Source organism: Mytilus edulis, chromosome 3, assembly GCF_963676685.1.
Source record: "Mytilus edulis chromosome 3, xbMytEdul2.2, whole genome shotgun sequence".
NCBI lineage: Eukaryota > Metazoa > Mollusca > Bivalvia > Mytilida > Mytilidae > Mytilus > Mytilus edulis.
This window is the reverse complement of record NC_092346.1, coordinates 51,895,427-51,913,476: the sequence shown is the minus strand read 5'-3', so window position 1 is coordinate 51,913,476 and position 18,050 is coordinate 51,895,427. Positions and strand designations below refer to the sequence as shown.

Sequence of the window (18,050 nt, the reverse complement as noted above, 5' to 3'; positions counted from 1 at the left end):
AGTAATTTTTCATCGAGTTGACATCCCTAATTATAAGTAGTTTGTTTTAAACTTTTTTTTTATAATTTTGATATACGTTTGAGTTTGTAGTCATTCAAATATGATAATTTGAGTCAAATAGGTGACCATGAATTTGACAGCTGATGCCCCTTTAACATTAATAATGTTATTATATTAGTATTGACGAGAGGCTATTTTATTTTCCATCTTTTGTGATCGAGTATTCAACTTTTTTTCAAATGAATAATACAGTTTATTTAATGCCATCGTTGAATTTAATTCAAATCACAGCACCTATGTCTGCAGCATAGTATAAAACATTATACAATGATAATATTATAAATTTGATTTAGCAAATAAACACATTGTTCAATGAACACTAAACTTATGGTATTAAGAAAATTAAAAAAACTTTCGCATGGCTAATAGATGCCACAAAATAAAAGTCATCATTTACAAACAGTTCAAAATTTCCAAATATATGATGAACCAGTACCATTTATAATAAAACAGCAATTCTTTGGAAATTTCCTGTCAGACCTTTGCCTTCCAAGTTAATTGTTATGTCATGAACACTCATCGGCTACTAATGGTTGTTCAGTCTTGATTGTTTTCAGATAAACATCGTTGTTGTCGTCTTAATTCCATTTTCTTGACTATTGGTAAACCGAACAACAACAGAAACGCCGACAATAGATTACCAACTCCCATTATGTAGAACGATCCGGTGTACGATCCTGTGCTGTCTCGCATATAACCTTAAATATGATTTAAATAAAACATAAATATAAAAATCAAATCTTGAAAATTATACCTAAAACAAAATTTATTAAAGACTGAAATTTATTAAACTATCTTTTATATATAGGCTTTCATAATCCGATACTGATTTCAAATGAACGGTCGATTTAAAAATCCTGAACATGTTGCATTCACGAATGGTATCTGAAAAAGACCTGTTTTCTGTCCTTCCCTGTGTATTTTAAGTTGAAGTTTTGAAGGAACTTTTTTCTCTGGGTTTTGTTTCCATCTTTTTATGATCGAAGATGTCAAAATTTTGAAAATTGTAACACTGTTAACATACCGATATGGCCAGGTTATGTTTAAGAAGTAACTTCTCCCGGTGATATGAACTTCGTTTTTGTAGGGTTACTCGGTCTTTAGTTTTAGATGAATTGTTATGTAGACCGATGCTTTTTCTTGTGTTTTACATTTTTTTCCACGATTTTGTCGGTCCTCAACTTTTTATAAAGTCTTCTTTTGGTATCTTCCTCCTTTATTTTTATAAGTCGAGATAATTATCCTTAATTGCTTCTCACGAGAAAACTTACATCAATGTACCTTTTTAATTGATTGCTATATATATATAGCTGCCGATTTCAACGTATTTTTACTGGTGGTGGTTTAATTCTAGTTATTTATATTGCTATGACGACAAATGCACCCGCATTTTTTTTTTAAATAACGCTCGAGTTACACATAGAACTATTCAACATAATTGAAGAGATAGATATGGCATGCCGTTCTGTAAAAAATGTGTTCTCTTATAGTTCTGGAGTTTTTGTATTATTTCAAATAAGATATAGACATAAAGATACCTGAATAAAAGTTGAAACAACCTGCAAAGCGATCTAACGATATACTTCACAAAAAGGGCATAAGTGAACGAAAATTATGTACCAGTGTCGGACTAAGACAGGAAGCAGTACAATGCGATAAATGAAGCCTAACAGCTTTTTAAGTATTCGTAAAAACGTCTTACCTAAAATCGGCGCCATTGCTGATATTGAAACTCCGTGCACCTGGATTACAAATGCCAAAGCAGGTGACAAATTCTTTGGACCTACAGCATCAACCAGTAAAAGTGCTACCACGGAATTATACAGTCCACCAAATAATCCATATATAACACAATAAGCTATAAATGTATGGAAGTCTCGAATAAAAGAATTACACATACAGGTTACTCCCATTATAATGAGTGATGCTGATATAATAGAACTTAGTTTGACGCGTTTGGAGTCGGCAATTAAAGCTACTCCAAACCTTCCAAAAAAGTCGCATGTGCCAATGATAGTCACTAAGTATGAAATGTTTCGGCCTGAAATTCCACAGTCTCGTGCATATGGTGGAATATATGCCAATTGTAGTCTAGCACTAAAAACTGCAAGAAAACCTACGAGATACACTAGCTTCAAATGATGATTCCGTAAAATCTTGAAATTTATAACACTCAAGATGTATTTAGAAAAACATGTTTCGGTTTCATCATCTTCTTTTTCTCTTTTGATTACTTCCACATTTTTAGCAAGGAAAACACTTTGCACAGAAGAAGACACATCCACTAAACTACCAAAAATAGCCGACAAATTCGTAAACTTCGATGCATCAGCTGACTTTGGAATGCCAGTTTGAGGAGGGACCGTTGAAACACGATATTCATGTAAGTTTTCTGAAAACGTCCTCATTCTGTAATGGGTATTCGGTTCCGGAAGTTCAATCAAAAGCTTTTCATTTTCTTTTTTTGCTTTTTCTGATTTGTAAAGTTTGCTTCTTATATCGTCAGCCGATAAAGACAGGTCTTCTTGATTCAGGTTAATTTTAATGTGGTTTCCATTTTTAGACTCATCATCCTCTTCTACCTTTACTTCCAAGTTTAATTTATCTTGTGGAACAGTGTTTGTCAATGGTCTTAATAATGCACCAGATACTACGATATTTAAAAGCATCCCAGAAACTACAATTTGAGCACCCTGTAATCCATACGTCTCTAAAAGAGCCTGTATAATCAATGGAAGCAAAAGTCCTCCTAGACTACCTCCAGAGTTTGCTAAACTGTTAGCTAGACCTCTTCTTTTGTCAAAATATGAATTTAGAACTACTACTGATGGACCGGATGCTGCAGCTTGGCCGATACCTGAACATAAAACATATTAAAGTAAAATGGTAGAATATAGAACAATAAATATCAACCAAGCTTAAAATTTGATAAAACGCTATTCCTGATATTATTTTACATCATTTGTCTTAAGTGATGTATGCTTGAGCTTTTGTAATAGGAAAACTGAAAATAACATAATTGAAAATGAGCAACAAAAATTTAAAATAAATTTGATTCGTCATTATAAAACTTAGTTCGACTGGTACTTACTGTGACGTATTCTAGTTCTATAGCATTACAAAATTAGTTTAGTTGATAATCGCAATGCAATATTTAAAAATGTTTGCTCAAAAACGGTTATAAGTCCAGGGTCACGAGACATTTTTTTGTAAAGATTCTCGGTAAAAATTGCACAATAATAATTATGCATGTTCTTTCTTCATGTTTGATTTGTAAGCATCCGTGTATGTTAAATTTGATCTATTGATATGAACATTTATGTTCAAACAACAAACACTCTTTTAAGTATAAATACAACTTTATACTAGATAAAAAAGAAGGGAAAATCTAAGCTTGATCATGCTCAAGTTATATCGTTGAAAGGAGACCATTGTTTGAGCGATTATGTTGTTTTATAAGATGTATTCCGCTTCTGTGTTAGTTCAGATGATAATTTCTGAAGCAATATAAAAGTGTATTTGCAAAACAAGAATCGAACCGAAGAAAGGAAAAATCTAACCATTATTGATCTCGATTATGCTGAATTTCTACAGATGTAAGAAGATCATTCTTTGTAAAAGAGAATCCCAAGCACGGTTATTACCTACAGCTTCCCATGTACATTAGAAAAAAGATGTGGTATGATTACAAATGAGACAACTCCCCACAAGAGACCAAATGACATAGAATTAATAACTATAGATTACCGTGCAAAGCTCATACCGCATAGTCAAACAAATCACAAATGTAAAACGAGAATACTAACAGCCCATCGTTTTAACCAGTAATAACTTACCAAATAATACTCCTTGTGACAGGAGTAAGAATTGTACATTTGGTGCATATGCATTCAGGAAATATCCCGCTGCCATAAGAACAGATCCAAGTATTATGATAGGTCGGAAAGTAAAGAATCTATTTCCAAAGGTCAGTATCAAGAATGCTGAAATGAACAAAAATATATACATGCATTTTTAAAACCAACAACTGTACGTTATGCTTCAAAATTGGTGATATATTTGGTTCAAAATTCTTTGCAATTACTTATTATCTTTTTTATTGATTGCTTGAGTTCAACGTATTTTAAATTTACAACGGTAAGAGAAAATAGAACATGTATATGAATCGTATATGATTACAAGTACAAAAATGTAATTTATGATGTCAAGTCAGCCAAAATACGGTTCATACTTTTATTGCCTCACTGGCTTTCTAATGTTTAGGTTTGAGCGTTTCTAATTAAGGTAATTCCAAGAAAGTGCTCGGATACACGAAATTCAAATATTTATTTCGTTTAAAAAATTGACCTAGGCGACATATGATTACCCAACCCTCTAGTTTCACAAGTCTGAACTCTATGAGATCAGACGAGCGGTGAACAATTTCAGGGCAGTGAGAATTCTATGTGTTTACGTTTCTATGTATGTGCGAAATATATGATGTACAGTTAGTTTATGAACACCGATGTAATCAATATATGTACAACAAGTCATTCTAAAGTAAACTCACCATTGATACCAGGATTGGAATTTTATATTAACGCCAGACGCGCGTTTCGTCTACAAAAAGACTCATCAGTGACGCTCGAATAAGAAAATGTTGAAAAGGCCAAATAAAGTACGAAGTTGAAGAGCATTGAGGACCAAAAATTCCTACAAGTTTTGCCAAATACAGCTAAGGTAATCTATTCCTGAGGTAGAAGAGTCTTAGTATTTTAAACCCGATAACCCAGTGTAGAAGTGTTCATATTTCGAAGGATTGTGATCGACATCGCTTCTAGGATTACAATGTATCAAATGAAAGTAAAGTCGTTTAATTATGTCAGGAATGGTAATTGCAACTACTATAAACAGGCTCTGTATTGAAGACCGTACTTAAACCTATAATGGTTTACTTTTATAAACTGTGAATTGGATGGAGAGTTGTCACATTGGCGCTCATACTACATCTTCTTATATCTACTTAGAAATTTTAAGTTCTAAATCATACTTACAAGACACACTAAACATTATTTGTTGTGTTGAAATTACAAGAGATACCGTTGATGCGTTACTTTCGAAGGCTTCAATATATTCTACGAAAAACATCCCAAATGCTTTGTTTATGCCTATCACCATGAATGATCTTAGAAAACATGCTGAAATAACAGGAAATGACAGAATGACAGTAAGACAAATGACACAGTTTGGATATAATTTCTTATTTATCAATGATATTTACCTCTATTGTAATTAGTCTACTATCCAGATACCTAACTATCTTAGATTGTTTAGATTCATAGTCTTTTTCGGATAAGGTTGAATATGTATTATAACTTTTCTATCGGAAGTGTAGCTGAAAAACACCGAGCAATTAAGCTACCTTTTATGAATTGTATAATATTTCATGGGATTTTTGTCTCGTATGTATTCATTCCACGTCCTTGCATTTGTCCTATTTTTGAATTATGTATTTTCCTTTTTTATTCTACCTTAAATGTGTGTGATGAAGTGCAATAAAGAGATTCAATTGCAGCGTTAATCTAAACGTTATGGTTATACAAATAAAGTGGAAGAATAAACAGTTTAACAGAGTAAATAAGTAAATTAAAGTAAAATTGGTGGAAAATCTCAAAAGTTCATACGAATATTTATGTATAGGAAAGCTAGATTTTCACTAACCCTGATCCTTCCACTCTTTATTATAATTAAAGTAGAGAGTTTTGTTTTGTTACTTTCTAAATATTAATTATGTTGTCACACAAAGTTGCTATAATTGTTCGCTTTCTTGCTGAAGAAGAAACAATTCATTATTTACTAAATCCATCAACGACTCTACAAACAAGTAAATTAGGATCCTTCTTGAAAAAGTCATTAGAACTGAGGGCTGGGGATTTCTTAACAGCTTTTTTGTTGTTATGAATTTCGATACTGATTTTATTGTGTATGTTTGATATGTATATCAGTGGCGGATCCAGAACTTATCCTAAAAAGGGGGGGGCGCTGACTGACCTAAGGGGGTCCCGCTCCGGTCATGCTTCAATGATTCCCTATATAATCAACCAAATTTTTCCAACGAAAAGGGGGCCCATATTAATAATATATGTTGACTTATAGTATTTGCTTATGTCCTTGATCCTTGTATATGTACATAGTGTATATATGTCGAAAATGAAAGAAGAAATGTGGAACATAAAATCGTCTTAGATGACACTGATAATATATTTAGAATGATGAAATTAACCGAGAAAGATTAAAATATATCAGAATATCACCAAAGACGTATAGTATCGGCGTATAGTACCATAATGTTATTCGTCTCTAGTTTTCTTACACGTGATCGATTTCTGTTTAAAATCTGTCATTACAAAGAAAGTTTACTATACCTGCTAATACAATCCAAGCCCAACCTCTATCCACGGATCCTTTCATTCTCTTTTTAAGGTTTTCTGCAGACTTAATTTCCCACGTCCAAGTTTAATAAGTTCGTCCTACATTTTCACATGACCAGTTAATGTGCAACGTATTTTTCCATGATAAGTTATGAATTTTTGTGGTGTTATATAGAATAGTTGTCTCTTACGAGATGTTTAACCGGTATCAGTAGTATTTCGTTTGTTGATAACGATAAAATGACATTTAAATGTTCAAACTGACAATAAATACTCGTAGTACTGATGAAAATGTATGTAGTGATTACACTAATACGACAATGTATTTCGTCAGAAAAGAACGATCGATTTTTGCTGAAATAGCAAAAAGATAGCAATAATCATCTGATTTATCCTTGTATATTATATATAATGATTTTATTCAATCCTCCTTCGAGTAACCTTAACTTTTTGCTCACAAACTTGATATAAATATATTTAAAGTTCAATGATGCTAATTTGAAAATAATGGAATTAAAATGACAATATTTAATATAGTGCTTCTAAACTATCTCTCGATAACATCCTTTACTATTAAAGATCATTAAACACTTCGCCAATTCGTGATCGTTTCTAACATGAATCATACAACACGCATTTAACGAAAGGGAAATAACCAGTATTTTTTTTACAGAATAAGACAATATCAAAACAAAAAAATAAACAGGCTATTATATGTTTTCCAATGGATTTTAATGTGCCCCTTTCCTTTAAAATGTGTTATATACTCTCTCGAGTTTTGCAACACTTATATGAATTTGAACAAAATACAAGAAAGAGAATTTTGGTCATAATAAATACCATACAGAAAAAATGAAAACTCTCTTCATAAACAATCAATAATCATTGATAATGTGCTGACCTGATTTCAATTATTGGCGAATGAATGTATGGTTTTACTATATCGCATGTGACGTATAATGAAAGACATAGCAATACATATACAGAGTAACAGATATCCTAATTTTTTTTGTATGCAGCTGGATAATGCATCACCAGGGTTCATTTGTACTTGACCTCAACTCATTTTTCAATGGGAAACGGTATGTTCCTTTCTCAAATTATTCTAAACCAATATTTTAATCTCATTCGATGAACATAGAGTAATTGTAAGGTGTACCTGTCGTTTTGCCATGGTTAAAATGAGGAAATGACCCCAATTTAATGGTTCTGAAGGAATTGTTTAAGTTTCGGGAATAGCTCCATTTTGTCATTAAGTAGTTTTCAACATAACGTTCAATCACAATCGATAAAGCAGGCCTGAAATTTAACCATTGTTTTGAATTTGGGTCTTCTTTTTTCTTTAAAATGACAATGCAATATATAAGGACAATTCCATTTAGTTTCATAAAGGTTATTCCTGATTAATTTTTCGAATTATTTTATAATTAAAGGCGTTAAGAAACCTTTGGTGACCCCACAGTTTAAATGTCTATCATAGGTACGTCGTGAACAGTGGTCGTTACAGACAAACGTTCACGTAAATTGTCCCAGTCAATGGATGAATTTAATGTGTCAATCAATGGCCACAGCCACACTGTTTTGAATTTCCTTCTAGTTATGAACCGAGGTTAAATTTCCCAATCATTATTTTCTATCTGATAATGATATAACAGTTATTTAGGATAACGTGTTACAACTAAAGTTAAAATAGTAATGTACGATAGCAATGGTCACGGTTTAGACCAATACGTTTTTTTGCGAGTAATTGCATACTTTTTTTCAGTAGTTTGATTTTAATAGAGCATTCTCGGCTCAAGTTAATTTACTATAATTTGAACATCATTATAGCAAAAAATAATATCACTAAATTTGCGAATTTCACCCAAATGAGTCAAACAAAACGCAAAATATAACACGTACATCTCAGTGACAACTCAACACTCCAGAATTACTCTAATTACTAATTACCCAGCCTTTGCAGAACGCCATTGTTTCCGATATAACCTGGTTATTAGGGCATGTTCCTGTAATTAGGACTAGGTATATAGATGTCAATACACGTTATCCGTTCTAAAAATCATTAAAAGCATCAAACCGGTTCTGTCCTCTAATCAAATCAAATCAAAGTAGCCTACGTTATTTCTATGTCAAAAGACTCTTTTAGAGCGTATAGATCAATACAATTGATAAAAACTAATTCGAATATATACAACTATTAAATATCCGAACAAAATTTGGTTGTTGTCTCTTTGACACACTCGCGCCAATTGGTTCCGTCCTATGGATTTTTTTGTGTTTTATTGTCTTTTATTTTGCTGATGTTTTCTATTTAAAGAAGGTCTATATGCTATTCTGTTTTTCTTGGTTGAAATAGTTATTTGCTTTAAATGTGATTAAGATAATAACACATTTTTGACGGCTGTACCCAAATTTTTCACATTTTTACATATTATGTCTGTTTGTATGCTCAAACATCGTTGTCAATATAATGGAATGATATGCGACTGTCATACAAGTGAGAGGTTAAGCTAGCTTCAAAACCAGGTTCAATCCGCCATTTTCAAAATAAAGAAGTGCCTGTACCGTTTCAGGATTATGACAGTCAGGAGTCTATAGTTCAGTGGTTGTCGTTTGTTGCTGTATATCATGTTTGTGTTTGTTTTCGTTTATTATTTTGAACATAAATGATGCCATTAGTTGTTTAGTGTGAATGGTTTTCATTTGTCATTACGGCGCCTTTAAAAGCTGACTATGCAGAATGATTTATACTCATTGTTTAAAGCCGTACGGTGACCTTTAGTTGTTAATTGCTGTGTCATTTGGTCTCTGGCGGGGAGTTGTTTAATTTGCAATCATACCATATCGTCTTAATCTTGAACAGTTCAATTTACGAAATGATTGCAATTTGGTGAGACTTTTAAATGAAAAGCAAAGGTTGTGGAAATGCATAGTCCTATAATATCAGACTTTCTTGGTTCATATTGTTTGTATTCAACAGCTTTTATCGCATATCTTATTTAACTATCAATGTGTGGTTAATATCCGATAAAAGACTTTGAATGAAAACGATATGAACCTAAGAAGTCTTACATAATAGGACTAAAGATATATCCCTTATATCAAATCACTGAAATACAACTAATAAAATTGAGAATGGAAATGGGGAATGTGTCAAAGAGACAACAACCCGACCAAATAAAAAACAACAGCAGAGGGTCACCAACAGGTCTTCAATGTAGCGAGAAATTCCCGCACCCGGAGGCGTCCTTCAGCTGGCCCATTAACAAATATATACTAGTCCAGTGATAATGAACGCCATACTAATTTCCAAATTGTACACAAGAAACTAAAATTAAAATAATACAAGACTAACAAAGGCCAGAGGCTCCTGACTTGGGACAGGCGCAAAAATGCGGCGGGGTTAAACATGTTTGTGAGATCTCAACCCTCCCCCTATACCTCTAACCAATGTAGAAAAGTAAACGTATAACAATACGTACATTAAAATTCAGTTCAAGAGAAGTCCGAGTCTGATGTCAGAAGATGTAACCAAAGAAAATAAACAAAATGACAATAATACATAAATAACAACAGACTACTAGAAGTTAACTGACATGCCAGCTTCAGACTTCAATTAAACTGACTGAAAGATTATGATTTCATCATATGAACATCAGGCACAATCCTTCCCGTTAGGGGTTTAGTATCATACCATCATAACATATATGAGAAGAACATAACCCGTGTCATGCCAACAACTGTTTTTAGAATAAATGTGTTTAGTTCCGATGCAAAGACCTTATCAGTGACTCAATATTAACGCCAAAATATGCAATCTTTAATGACTTGACAACAGTATCGTAATTATATCCCTTCTTAATAAGTCTATTCAAAGGTTTTGTAAGTTTCTGAGGTGAATACTGACACCTTTGTGCTTTATAAAGAATATTTCCATAAAAAAATTGGATGTGAAATACCTGAACGTATTAGAAGTCTGCATGTTGAACTATATTTACGAATGATGTCTTTATACCGATGATAAAATTTAGTAAATGTTTTGACTAGTTTGTGATATCGAAAACCCTGGTGTAATAATTTTTCAGTAATACACAAAGGAGTAGGTTCAGTAAGACCCCTTTTTGGCCCCAAAATATAGCAGTTTTACAAAATTGTGAAAATGTAATCTTTAAGCTATATTTTGAAAAGTAAAATGCTTCTGCTACATAAATATAAGCTATTTTTGCCACATACAATGCAAAAATATCGCGTTCTAGCATCATTAAGTCATGCCAAATTACTGAAATCTTCAAAATTTTAGCATTTTGGTTAATTTTTAGACGGTTTCCGTCTAAAATGAAAGTGGCCGCATTCGTATTCATTCATAATATTGAAATGTAAGTTGTATTTGATGATAATACAAAACATATATAAAGGTTGAGGATGAACACGGATGCGGCCACTTTCATTTTTGACAAAAACCATCTGAAAAGTGACGTTTTTTGGCATATTTGATAGATTTTTCATATTTAAGCTTGAATCAGGGCGTTTTTAATGACTAAATCAGTTAAAATCTTTCACATAAACTAATCGAATCAATTGAAATAGACACTTAAGTGTTTAAAAAGTGTCCGAAAACTTTCGTTATATGAACCTGAAATTTGAGGCAAAAATAGGCCCTTACCGGACCTACTCCTTTCTCTCGTTAAAATCTAAAACATTGTTACATACACGAGCGAATCGTACAAGTTGAGATATATAAACAACGTAAGATGGTGACAAGGGAACGTCACCATCTAAAAACGGATAATTAACGATAGGAAATGAAAAATCATCCCTTTTATCATAAATTTTAGTATTCAGCTTTCCATTAGTGATATAGATATCAAGATCGAGAAAAGGGCAGTGGTCATTGTTAGTATTAGCTTTATTTAAAATAAGTTCAACAGGATAAATTTCATTAATATACATACTGAAGTCGTCATTATTGAGAGCCAAAATATCATCCAAATATCTAAAAGTATTATTAAATTTGTTTATCAGATGTTGTTTCGATGGGTCTTTGCTTATTTTTGTCATAAATTGTAACTCATAACAATACAAAAACAGGTCCGCAATAAGTGGTGCACAGTTAGTCCCCATTGGAATTCCGATAATCTGACGATATACGGAATCCCCAAAGCGAACAAAAATGTTATCTAGTAAAAATTCAAGGGCATATATAGTATCAAAGCATGTCCAATTAACATAGTTTTTTTGTTTATTGCTACTAAAAAATGACCTAAAAGAGTTTGAACATATATATTCACATTCTGATTTTTTGAATGCCCATTTAATAAGTTGTGTGAATTTTTTCTTAATGAGAATGTGAGGCAATGTGGTATACAGGGTAGAAAAATCAAAACTTTGAACAGATTCAAAATCATCAATATAAGCATGCAATTTATCAAGTACTTCCAACGAGTTCTTGACACTCCAAAAGTAATTTATTCCACTATTTTCGAAGACCTTATTTGAACAATTTATTATCAGGTTTTTAATTGTACCAAGTGTGCTGGTAAGAAGAATAGACAATTTAGTAGTTGAACAATGGCTTGAAGATGAAATAAATCTATATTTGTAAGGGGTTTTGTGTAGCTTCGGAAGCCAATACATAGTTGGGACTTTCATTGTATTTGGCTCTGCTTGTAAAGCGGTGGCTAAAAGTTTATGTTTGTTACAGATTTCGTTTTCTGAAAATGGAGTCAGTTGGAATGTTGGTGAATTGGTGATTTCCTTTTTCAGAACCTCAATGTAAAATTTACGTCAAATAATAATAATATTATTAGCAGCTTTATCGGCCGGGACAAAAACAAATTCCTTGGCTAGTTCTTTTAGTATATGTTTGATACGAGAAATAGGTTTATTGTGGTTATTGTTTATAGTAAAATGTTCTTTAAAATGTTGAATACGTATATCAACTATCTTCATTACTGAATTAAAAAAAGAGTCCAAAGATTTTTTGTCAGCTTTTTCCCGTTTTATCCATTTCATACAGTAAGTATGGATTGAGTCGTGAATGATATTACGACACTCATTCCAATTAATAATTGACGGGGGACGATATTTAGGTCCTTTACTGAGGAATGATTTTAACTCTCGGTCTTGAACGATGTTAAGATCTCCTGTTATAACATGGGAAATGGGTCCATAAATATATTCGGAATTACTGCAATTACATGAAGTAGGTGTATTTTCACTGATATTAACATCTTTACACAATTGACTATAATTAAACACAAATTTCCGGGTAGATTTCTTGTATATGTAACAAATAAGAGGTAGCTCAGTATTGTCAAAATATCCAGGAATTTGTTCTTTAACAGAATAATCGTTAAATATAAACATGTACGCATTCAGCTTGTGATAATATTCATCAAATGAAAATAAAGTACCAGTAACTAGTGAAAAAATGCCTATAATGTGTACACACATTTTTTTTTAATGAAATGATGTTCAATTTGTCCATAAAAAAAGAAATTAAATAACTAACTTTCAATATATAAACATAAAATCAAACTCTGTTTTAATCATAGTTATGACATAATTTTAATCTTGGTATCTATGATGCATTTATTTGCACAACCATTTGTAAATTGGAAGATATCTCTAAAATAATTTGTTCCTTTTCATAATTGAATTAAAGACTGTTTTATAGCATGATTTGTTTAGGAAAATGAATTGCCAATTTAGTTCCTTCTTTACTTTAAAATCATTCATGAAAAATAATGTAAATGCACAAACAAATGAAATTTAGTTCATAAAATTACTCAACATTGTAAAGAGCAACACTTCCATCTTCATTACACAACAGTAATGTTTTGTTGTCTTTGTTATAATGAAGAAATGTTGGCCTATTTAGACCATCGGTTTCGGAAAGTAGTGTTTTACTTGATTTTCCATCATTTTGTATTACAATCAGCGAATTCGACTCTGCATCCGCAACTAATACATTTTGATAATCATCCACAGTAATGCCGCCCAGAGAGACTAAAAAATTCTCTTTATGTACCCATATTTCTTCACCTGCCATGGAGATACATTGTACAGTATGATCTCTGTTATAATAAATTCTATCCACGGTTGTTTCTAAATAGAACCGGCAGTCAGTTGTTAATGTTATAAGTACGTTTCCTGCGATATCTAATATCACAATTTCATCATCAATGATAATAAAAAGTTTGTTAGCCTGGTATGATATCCCGTAACAGTCTTTATCAAATTTAATTTTCCTCTCTACAATATGGTTCTTTGTGTTCAAAATCTGTATGTACTTCCTGTGCCCATAAGTAACAGCAATACGATCATTGTCTATGACTGTCAAATCAAACGGGGGTTCCGAACATGGTATGTTACGAATATGCTGACCGTCTTCATTATATTCCATTAGTACACCCTCTCCCTTATAATCAGCAATCATCAAATTACCATTTTGTAACATAGTACATCCACTTAGCCAAATCTCTTCGTCTTCTTTTTGTTTCACGTTAAATCTCTTTTTCAACTTAACCTGGATGCTATCAATACTTTTCATTTCTGGCACCGAAAGTTGTATATCAGCTTGATCTACCTTCCCTGCATTGAACGGTAAAGTAATGGAGATCTTCTCAACGGATATTTTTCCGAGCTGATCCACCATAGTCATTAATGACATGATAGAAGATTGTAACTCCAAGTGTATTTCATAGTTGAACAAAGACTTGATTTCTTCTTTGGTAGTTTCCACTTCCTTGAAGACAGCTTCGTTGATCTGGCGCGTTCTAAGGAAAAGTTGAATGTCTGATGCAAGTGATTTCAATTGCGATGTTTGCTCCTTGAGACAATTTAAATCTCGTTCTGATTTTTTTAAACGGTTCAAAAGTTTGGTCGCTTCAGAACTACAATTTCCCCATTTTGTGTTTAATTCAAGAAGTAGTTTTTGTTCTAAGTCGTCAATTTTTTTCATTATTCTTGCTCGTGTATTGTTTATTGTATCTTTGATGTTTTGCCTTTGACAATCAATATTTTTCAATGCTTCAGCACGATCGGTTATGGTATGGTGAACATTTAGTAATGCTCTGGTTAAAGTGTCCTCTAAATCGGCCAGTGCAGTTGAATTTCTGGTATTTACAGCAGCTTTTCTTAAAGGAATGACGTCAGTGCATGTCTGATGATGAGATGGAATGCAACCCACACAAACTGCAACATCATGTGTTTTACAGTACAGTTCGAGACGCTTTTCATGGTCTTTACAAGTTAAACTACTAGAAATATCTTTAATTTGTCGATTGTCTTCGATGGATTTAAGTTTGTGATTCCGTGATGTTCTGATAGAATTATGAACCTTCTCACAATCTGTGCATAATCCCTCTGTGCAGACAGTACACCATTTCTCGGCATTTTTATTATTGTTCGCATTACCACAAGGACCACAAAGTATCAAATCAGACATCTGTAAAAGTATAGTTTTGCTATATGTATTATTACCAATATAAAATAGTATATATCAGAGGTATGAAATCAACAGTTTTTACTACTTCATCAGAAATTGAACGAATTGTCTGTCTATGAAAAACATTAAGAATTATCTGGGGTATCAAACAGAAAAACATAGAAGCGATTTTCGATTTTTAAAGACTACGAGTTTACTTCTTGTAAATTTTATTGAAATGTCGAGTTACTTGACATTAAAGATTAAACCACAGACCATGTCGTAACAATTGATAGAATTTAATGAACCGTACATAACTGTGTCCTGAAAAGACATGAAAGATTTGTTACTAAAAGTTAAGCAAACAAAATTCAATCAACTTGATTTTGTCATATAACTTCAAGTAAACAGAAATCAATCAGTTTTAATCCAGATAAACATATATTGTCGGATTTACTTCCAAACTCGATTCCTTACATTGAACATTTCAATTTCAACAGGACATTATTGAAAACATGAAAAAAATGTTTATCAGCAGGGCATCAATTGCAAATTGCTTGTTGATGTTAATGTTTCATTTCGTTTGTTTTTTCTTTACACTTTTATTTAAACCAAATATTTAAAAGACAAAATATGTTGTTGTTTTACAAATATGAAGTAACTAGCTAATCATACTATGAAATTCCCGATAAATTAGGTGAAAATTACATGCATAAATATCAAAAAGGTGTTTGTCTCAAATAGCATTTGCTCTACTCGTAGCATACTCTTTGCTGTGTAAAAATACAAATTAATAATTTACCTTTGATATCGTCTCCGAGTGACACTATCTACGTCAATTGTAAGTCTCGTGATCTGACAAAAATGTTACTTGGGTACATCTTCATTTACTGATAATGGCATGATATACGATTAACAAACTGATAAATGCATAATATTTTAGGAGTAGATTGGAACACACCCGCGGGTCCTTGACTGAATAAAAGTATCTAATAAAGTCATGCTGATAAAACTACTTTTAATAGTAGGAAACAATGTGACAAATTGTATATCCTGTGGTGTTTGTCGTTGTTGTTCTGCAGTTTGCATGTTGTGTCGACTTTTATACTATTTGTTTGTGTGTTTCCCTGTGATTAATGTTTTTGCGTGTTTTCCCACGGTTTTAGTTTGTAACCCAGATTTGTTTTCTCTCAATCGATTTATGACCTTTGAACACCGGTTTACCTCTGTTGCCTTCATATACCCCATGCCAGCTAACAAATTGGACCTCGTTATTTCAGTATAACAGATAGTACAAACATTAACTTGTAAACTATGTAAAAGTTTCAAAGTCAATGAACTATGAAGAGGGGGTGGGGCTATATAATCTTCATGGAAAGAATTCTTGCAAATGACAATAAATTTGCATTCAAAATATCACTGACTTAACATTAGCAGTTCTTCTAATACATGTAAAATAAGCAAAAGTTGCAAAGTCAATAGATCATGACTTAGGGGCGGAGCCAAATAATCTCCATGGAAATGAGATGTTCCAATGCTCATACAACTGCATACCAACTATCATTGACCTACCACTTGTGGTTCCCTATAAACTGACCTAATCACAAACTAATACATGTAGGATCATAAAAAACGTAGGCGAAAAAAAAACCAGTCAAAATAGGTGCGATTTGGGTACCCTCACGTTAGCTCTAACAACAATGATACTTTAACATCCAAAAAATGAAATTCAAATCTTAACAATAAAAAAATCATGCGTCCAAGACGCTGTTCTCGATTTATATTCATTACATTCGCTCAGAACTCAATATTTGAATACCAAGAATGCATAATTAGTTGTCGAAGGTACCAGGATTATAATTTATTGCACCAAACCGCGGCGAGTTTCGTCTACATAAGACTCATCAGTGACGCTCAGATAAAAACAGTTATAAAGCCAAACAAGTACAAAGTTTAAGAGCATTGAGGACCCAAAATTCCAAAAAACGTTGTGCCAAATACGTCTAAGGAAATCTATAAAATAAGAACGGAAACAGATAAAGATCTGTACAAATAGAACAATCGAATAGCCAAATCCAAGGTATATTTTGCCTGAGAGAGTAAATACCTTACCGATAGAGTAACATAATACTGTAAAATAATGAAAATAACCCTCTTTTAATTACATTAAAATCTGAAGCGCTTTTCAGGATTTAACCTTAGTCAGGAACCCTCTATACCAAATATTTGAAAGTCAATACGTAAAAAAATGCTCTCCATGTCCCCCCTTTTCTAAATGAGTCCTTGTTGAACAAGTAAGCAAAATTTACTGTTAAACAGTTGCAATTCTAACAAAATGTAAAATCACCAAAATACTGACCACCATGGAAATTCAAAACGGAAAGTCCCTAATCAAATGGCAAAATCAAATGATATCACATCAAACGAATGGATGACAACTGTCATATTCCTGACTTGGTACAGGCATTTTCAAATGTAGAAAATGGTGGATTAAACATGGTTTTATAGCGCTATACCTCTCACTTGTACGACAGTCGCATTAAATTCCATTATATTGACATCGATGCGTGAACACAAATTGTTGTACTGATATTTGGCGTCGGCAGATCAACAATAACTTTTGCGTTTCGGATATATCACGTTTTGCCCATACATAGCTACGATTTAAACAAAAAACTCAAAATATATTTTCCTTTGATTCAAAGATTTATAAAATCTGAATTTAATAACTGCTAGTATTTCGATTATAGCATCCGATTTTGTTCAATAAGTTAAAAAATATTCCTGGTGCATTATTAGCTAGTTATTCAGTGACTTAACCTCATTTGAATCCATATCCATGCGTCCATAAATGTTATCCATAATTTGAGATGGGTAACACATATGTTAGGAAAATATCTATTAACAAATATACAAATCATAAAGATAAATAATAAAATTTTTGTATGTTTGTATGATATCAAAATAAATCAACAAACTGTGAAATAAGTAAAAAATGTCCAAACATATTAAGAACCAAAACAGCTCTACCTTAGATATTTTCCCGAAAGAGTGGTTAGACCTTTGCCTTGCAATTTAATTGCTTTGTAATAAACAACCGTAAATATGTTCTACTCTGTCTTAACTGTCTGCAGATAAACATAGTACTTATC

At 32.3% G+C, this 18,050-nt stretch overlaps 2 protein-coding genes across 2 annotated transcripts; both read right to left on the bottom strand.

The window, feature by feature from the left end:
• Positions 1 to 252: 252 nt before the first annotated feature.
• Positions 253 to 7,116, bottom strand: LOC139516804 (monocarboxylate transporter 12-B-like). The gene is made up of 5 exons (XM_071307122.1): positions 6,465 to 7,116; positions 5,094 to 5,237; positions 3,897 to 4,043; positions 1,763 to 2,917; positions 253 to 758 (listed from the first exon to the last, which is right to left on the bottom strand). Exons 1-5 carry the CDS (start codon positions 6,508 to 6,510, stop codon positions 598 to 600), a joined length of 1,653 nt encoding a protein of 550 aa, XP_071163223.1. The 5' UTR covers positions 6,511 to 7,116; the 3' UTR covers positions 253 to 597.
• Positions 7,117 to 12,989: 5,873 nt separating this feature from the next.
• On the bottom strand, positions 12,990 to 15,976 carry LOC139516773 (uncharacterized). The gene is made up of 2 exons (XM_071307064.1): positions 15,701 to 15,976; positions 12,990 to 14,919 (listed from the first exon to the last, which is right to left on the bottom strand). Exon 2 carries the CDS (start codon positions 14,917 to 14,919, stop codon positions 13,255 to 13,257), a length of 1,665 nt encoding a protein of 554 aa, XP_071163165.1. The 5' UTR covers positions 15,701 to 15,976; the 3' UTR covers positions 12,990 to 13,254.
• Positions 15,977 to 18,050: the final 2,074 nt, after the last annotated feature.

Coding starts and splice junctions, on each gene's coding strand:
- LOC139516804 (XM_071307122.1), bottom strand. CDS start 6,510: ATGAAAGGATCCGTGGATAGAGGTTGGGCTTGGATTGTATTAGCAG. Junction 4,044..5,093: donor AATAATGTTTAGTGTGTCTT/GTAAGTATGATT, acceptor TGTTCATTTCAG/CATTCTTGATACTGACCTTT. Junction 759..1,762: donor AGCAATGGCGCCGATTTTAG/GTAAGACGTTTT, acceptor ATCATATTTAAG/GTTATATGCGAGACAGCACA.
- LOC139516773 (XM_071307064.1), bottom strand. CDS start 14,919: ATGTCTGATTTGATACTTTGTGGTCCTTGTGGTAATGCGAACAATAAT.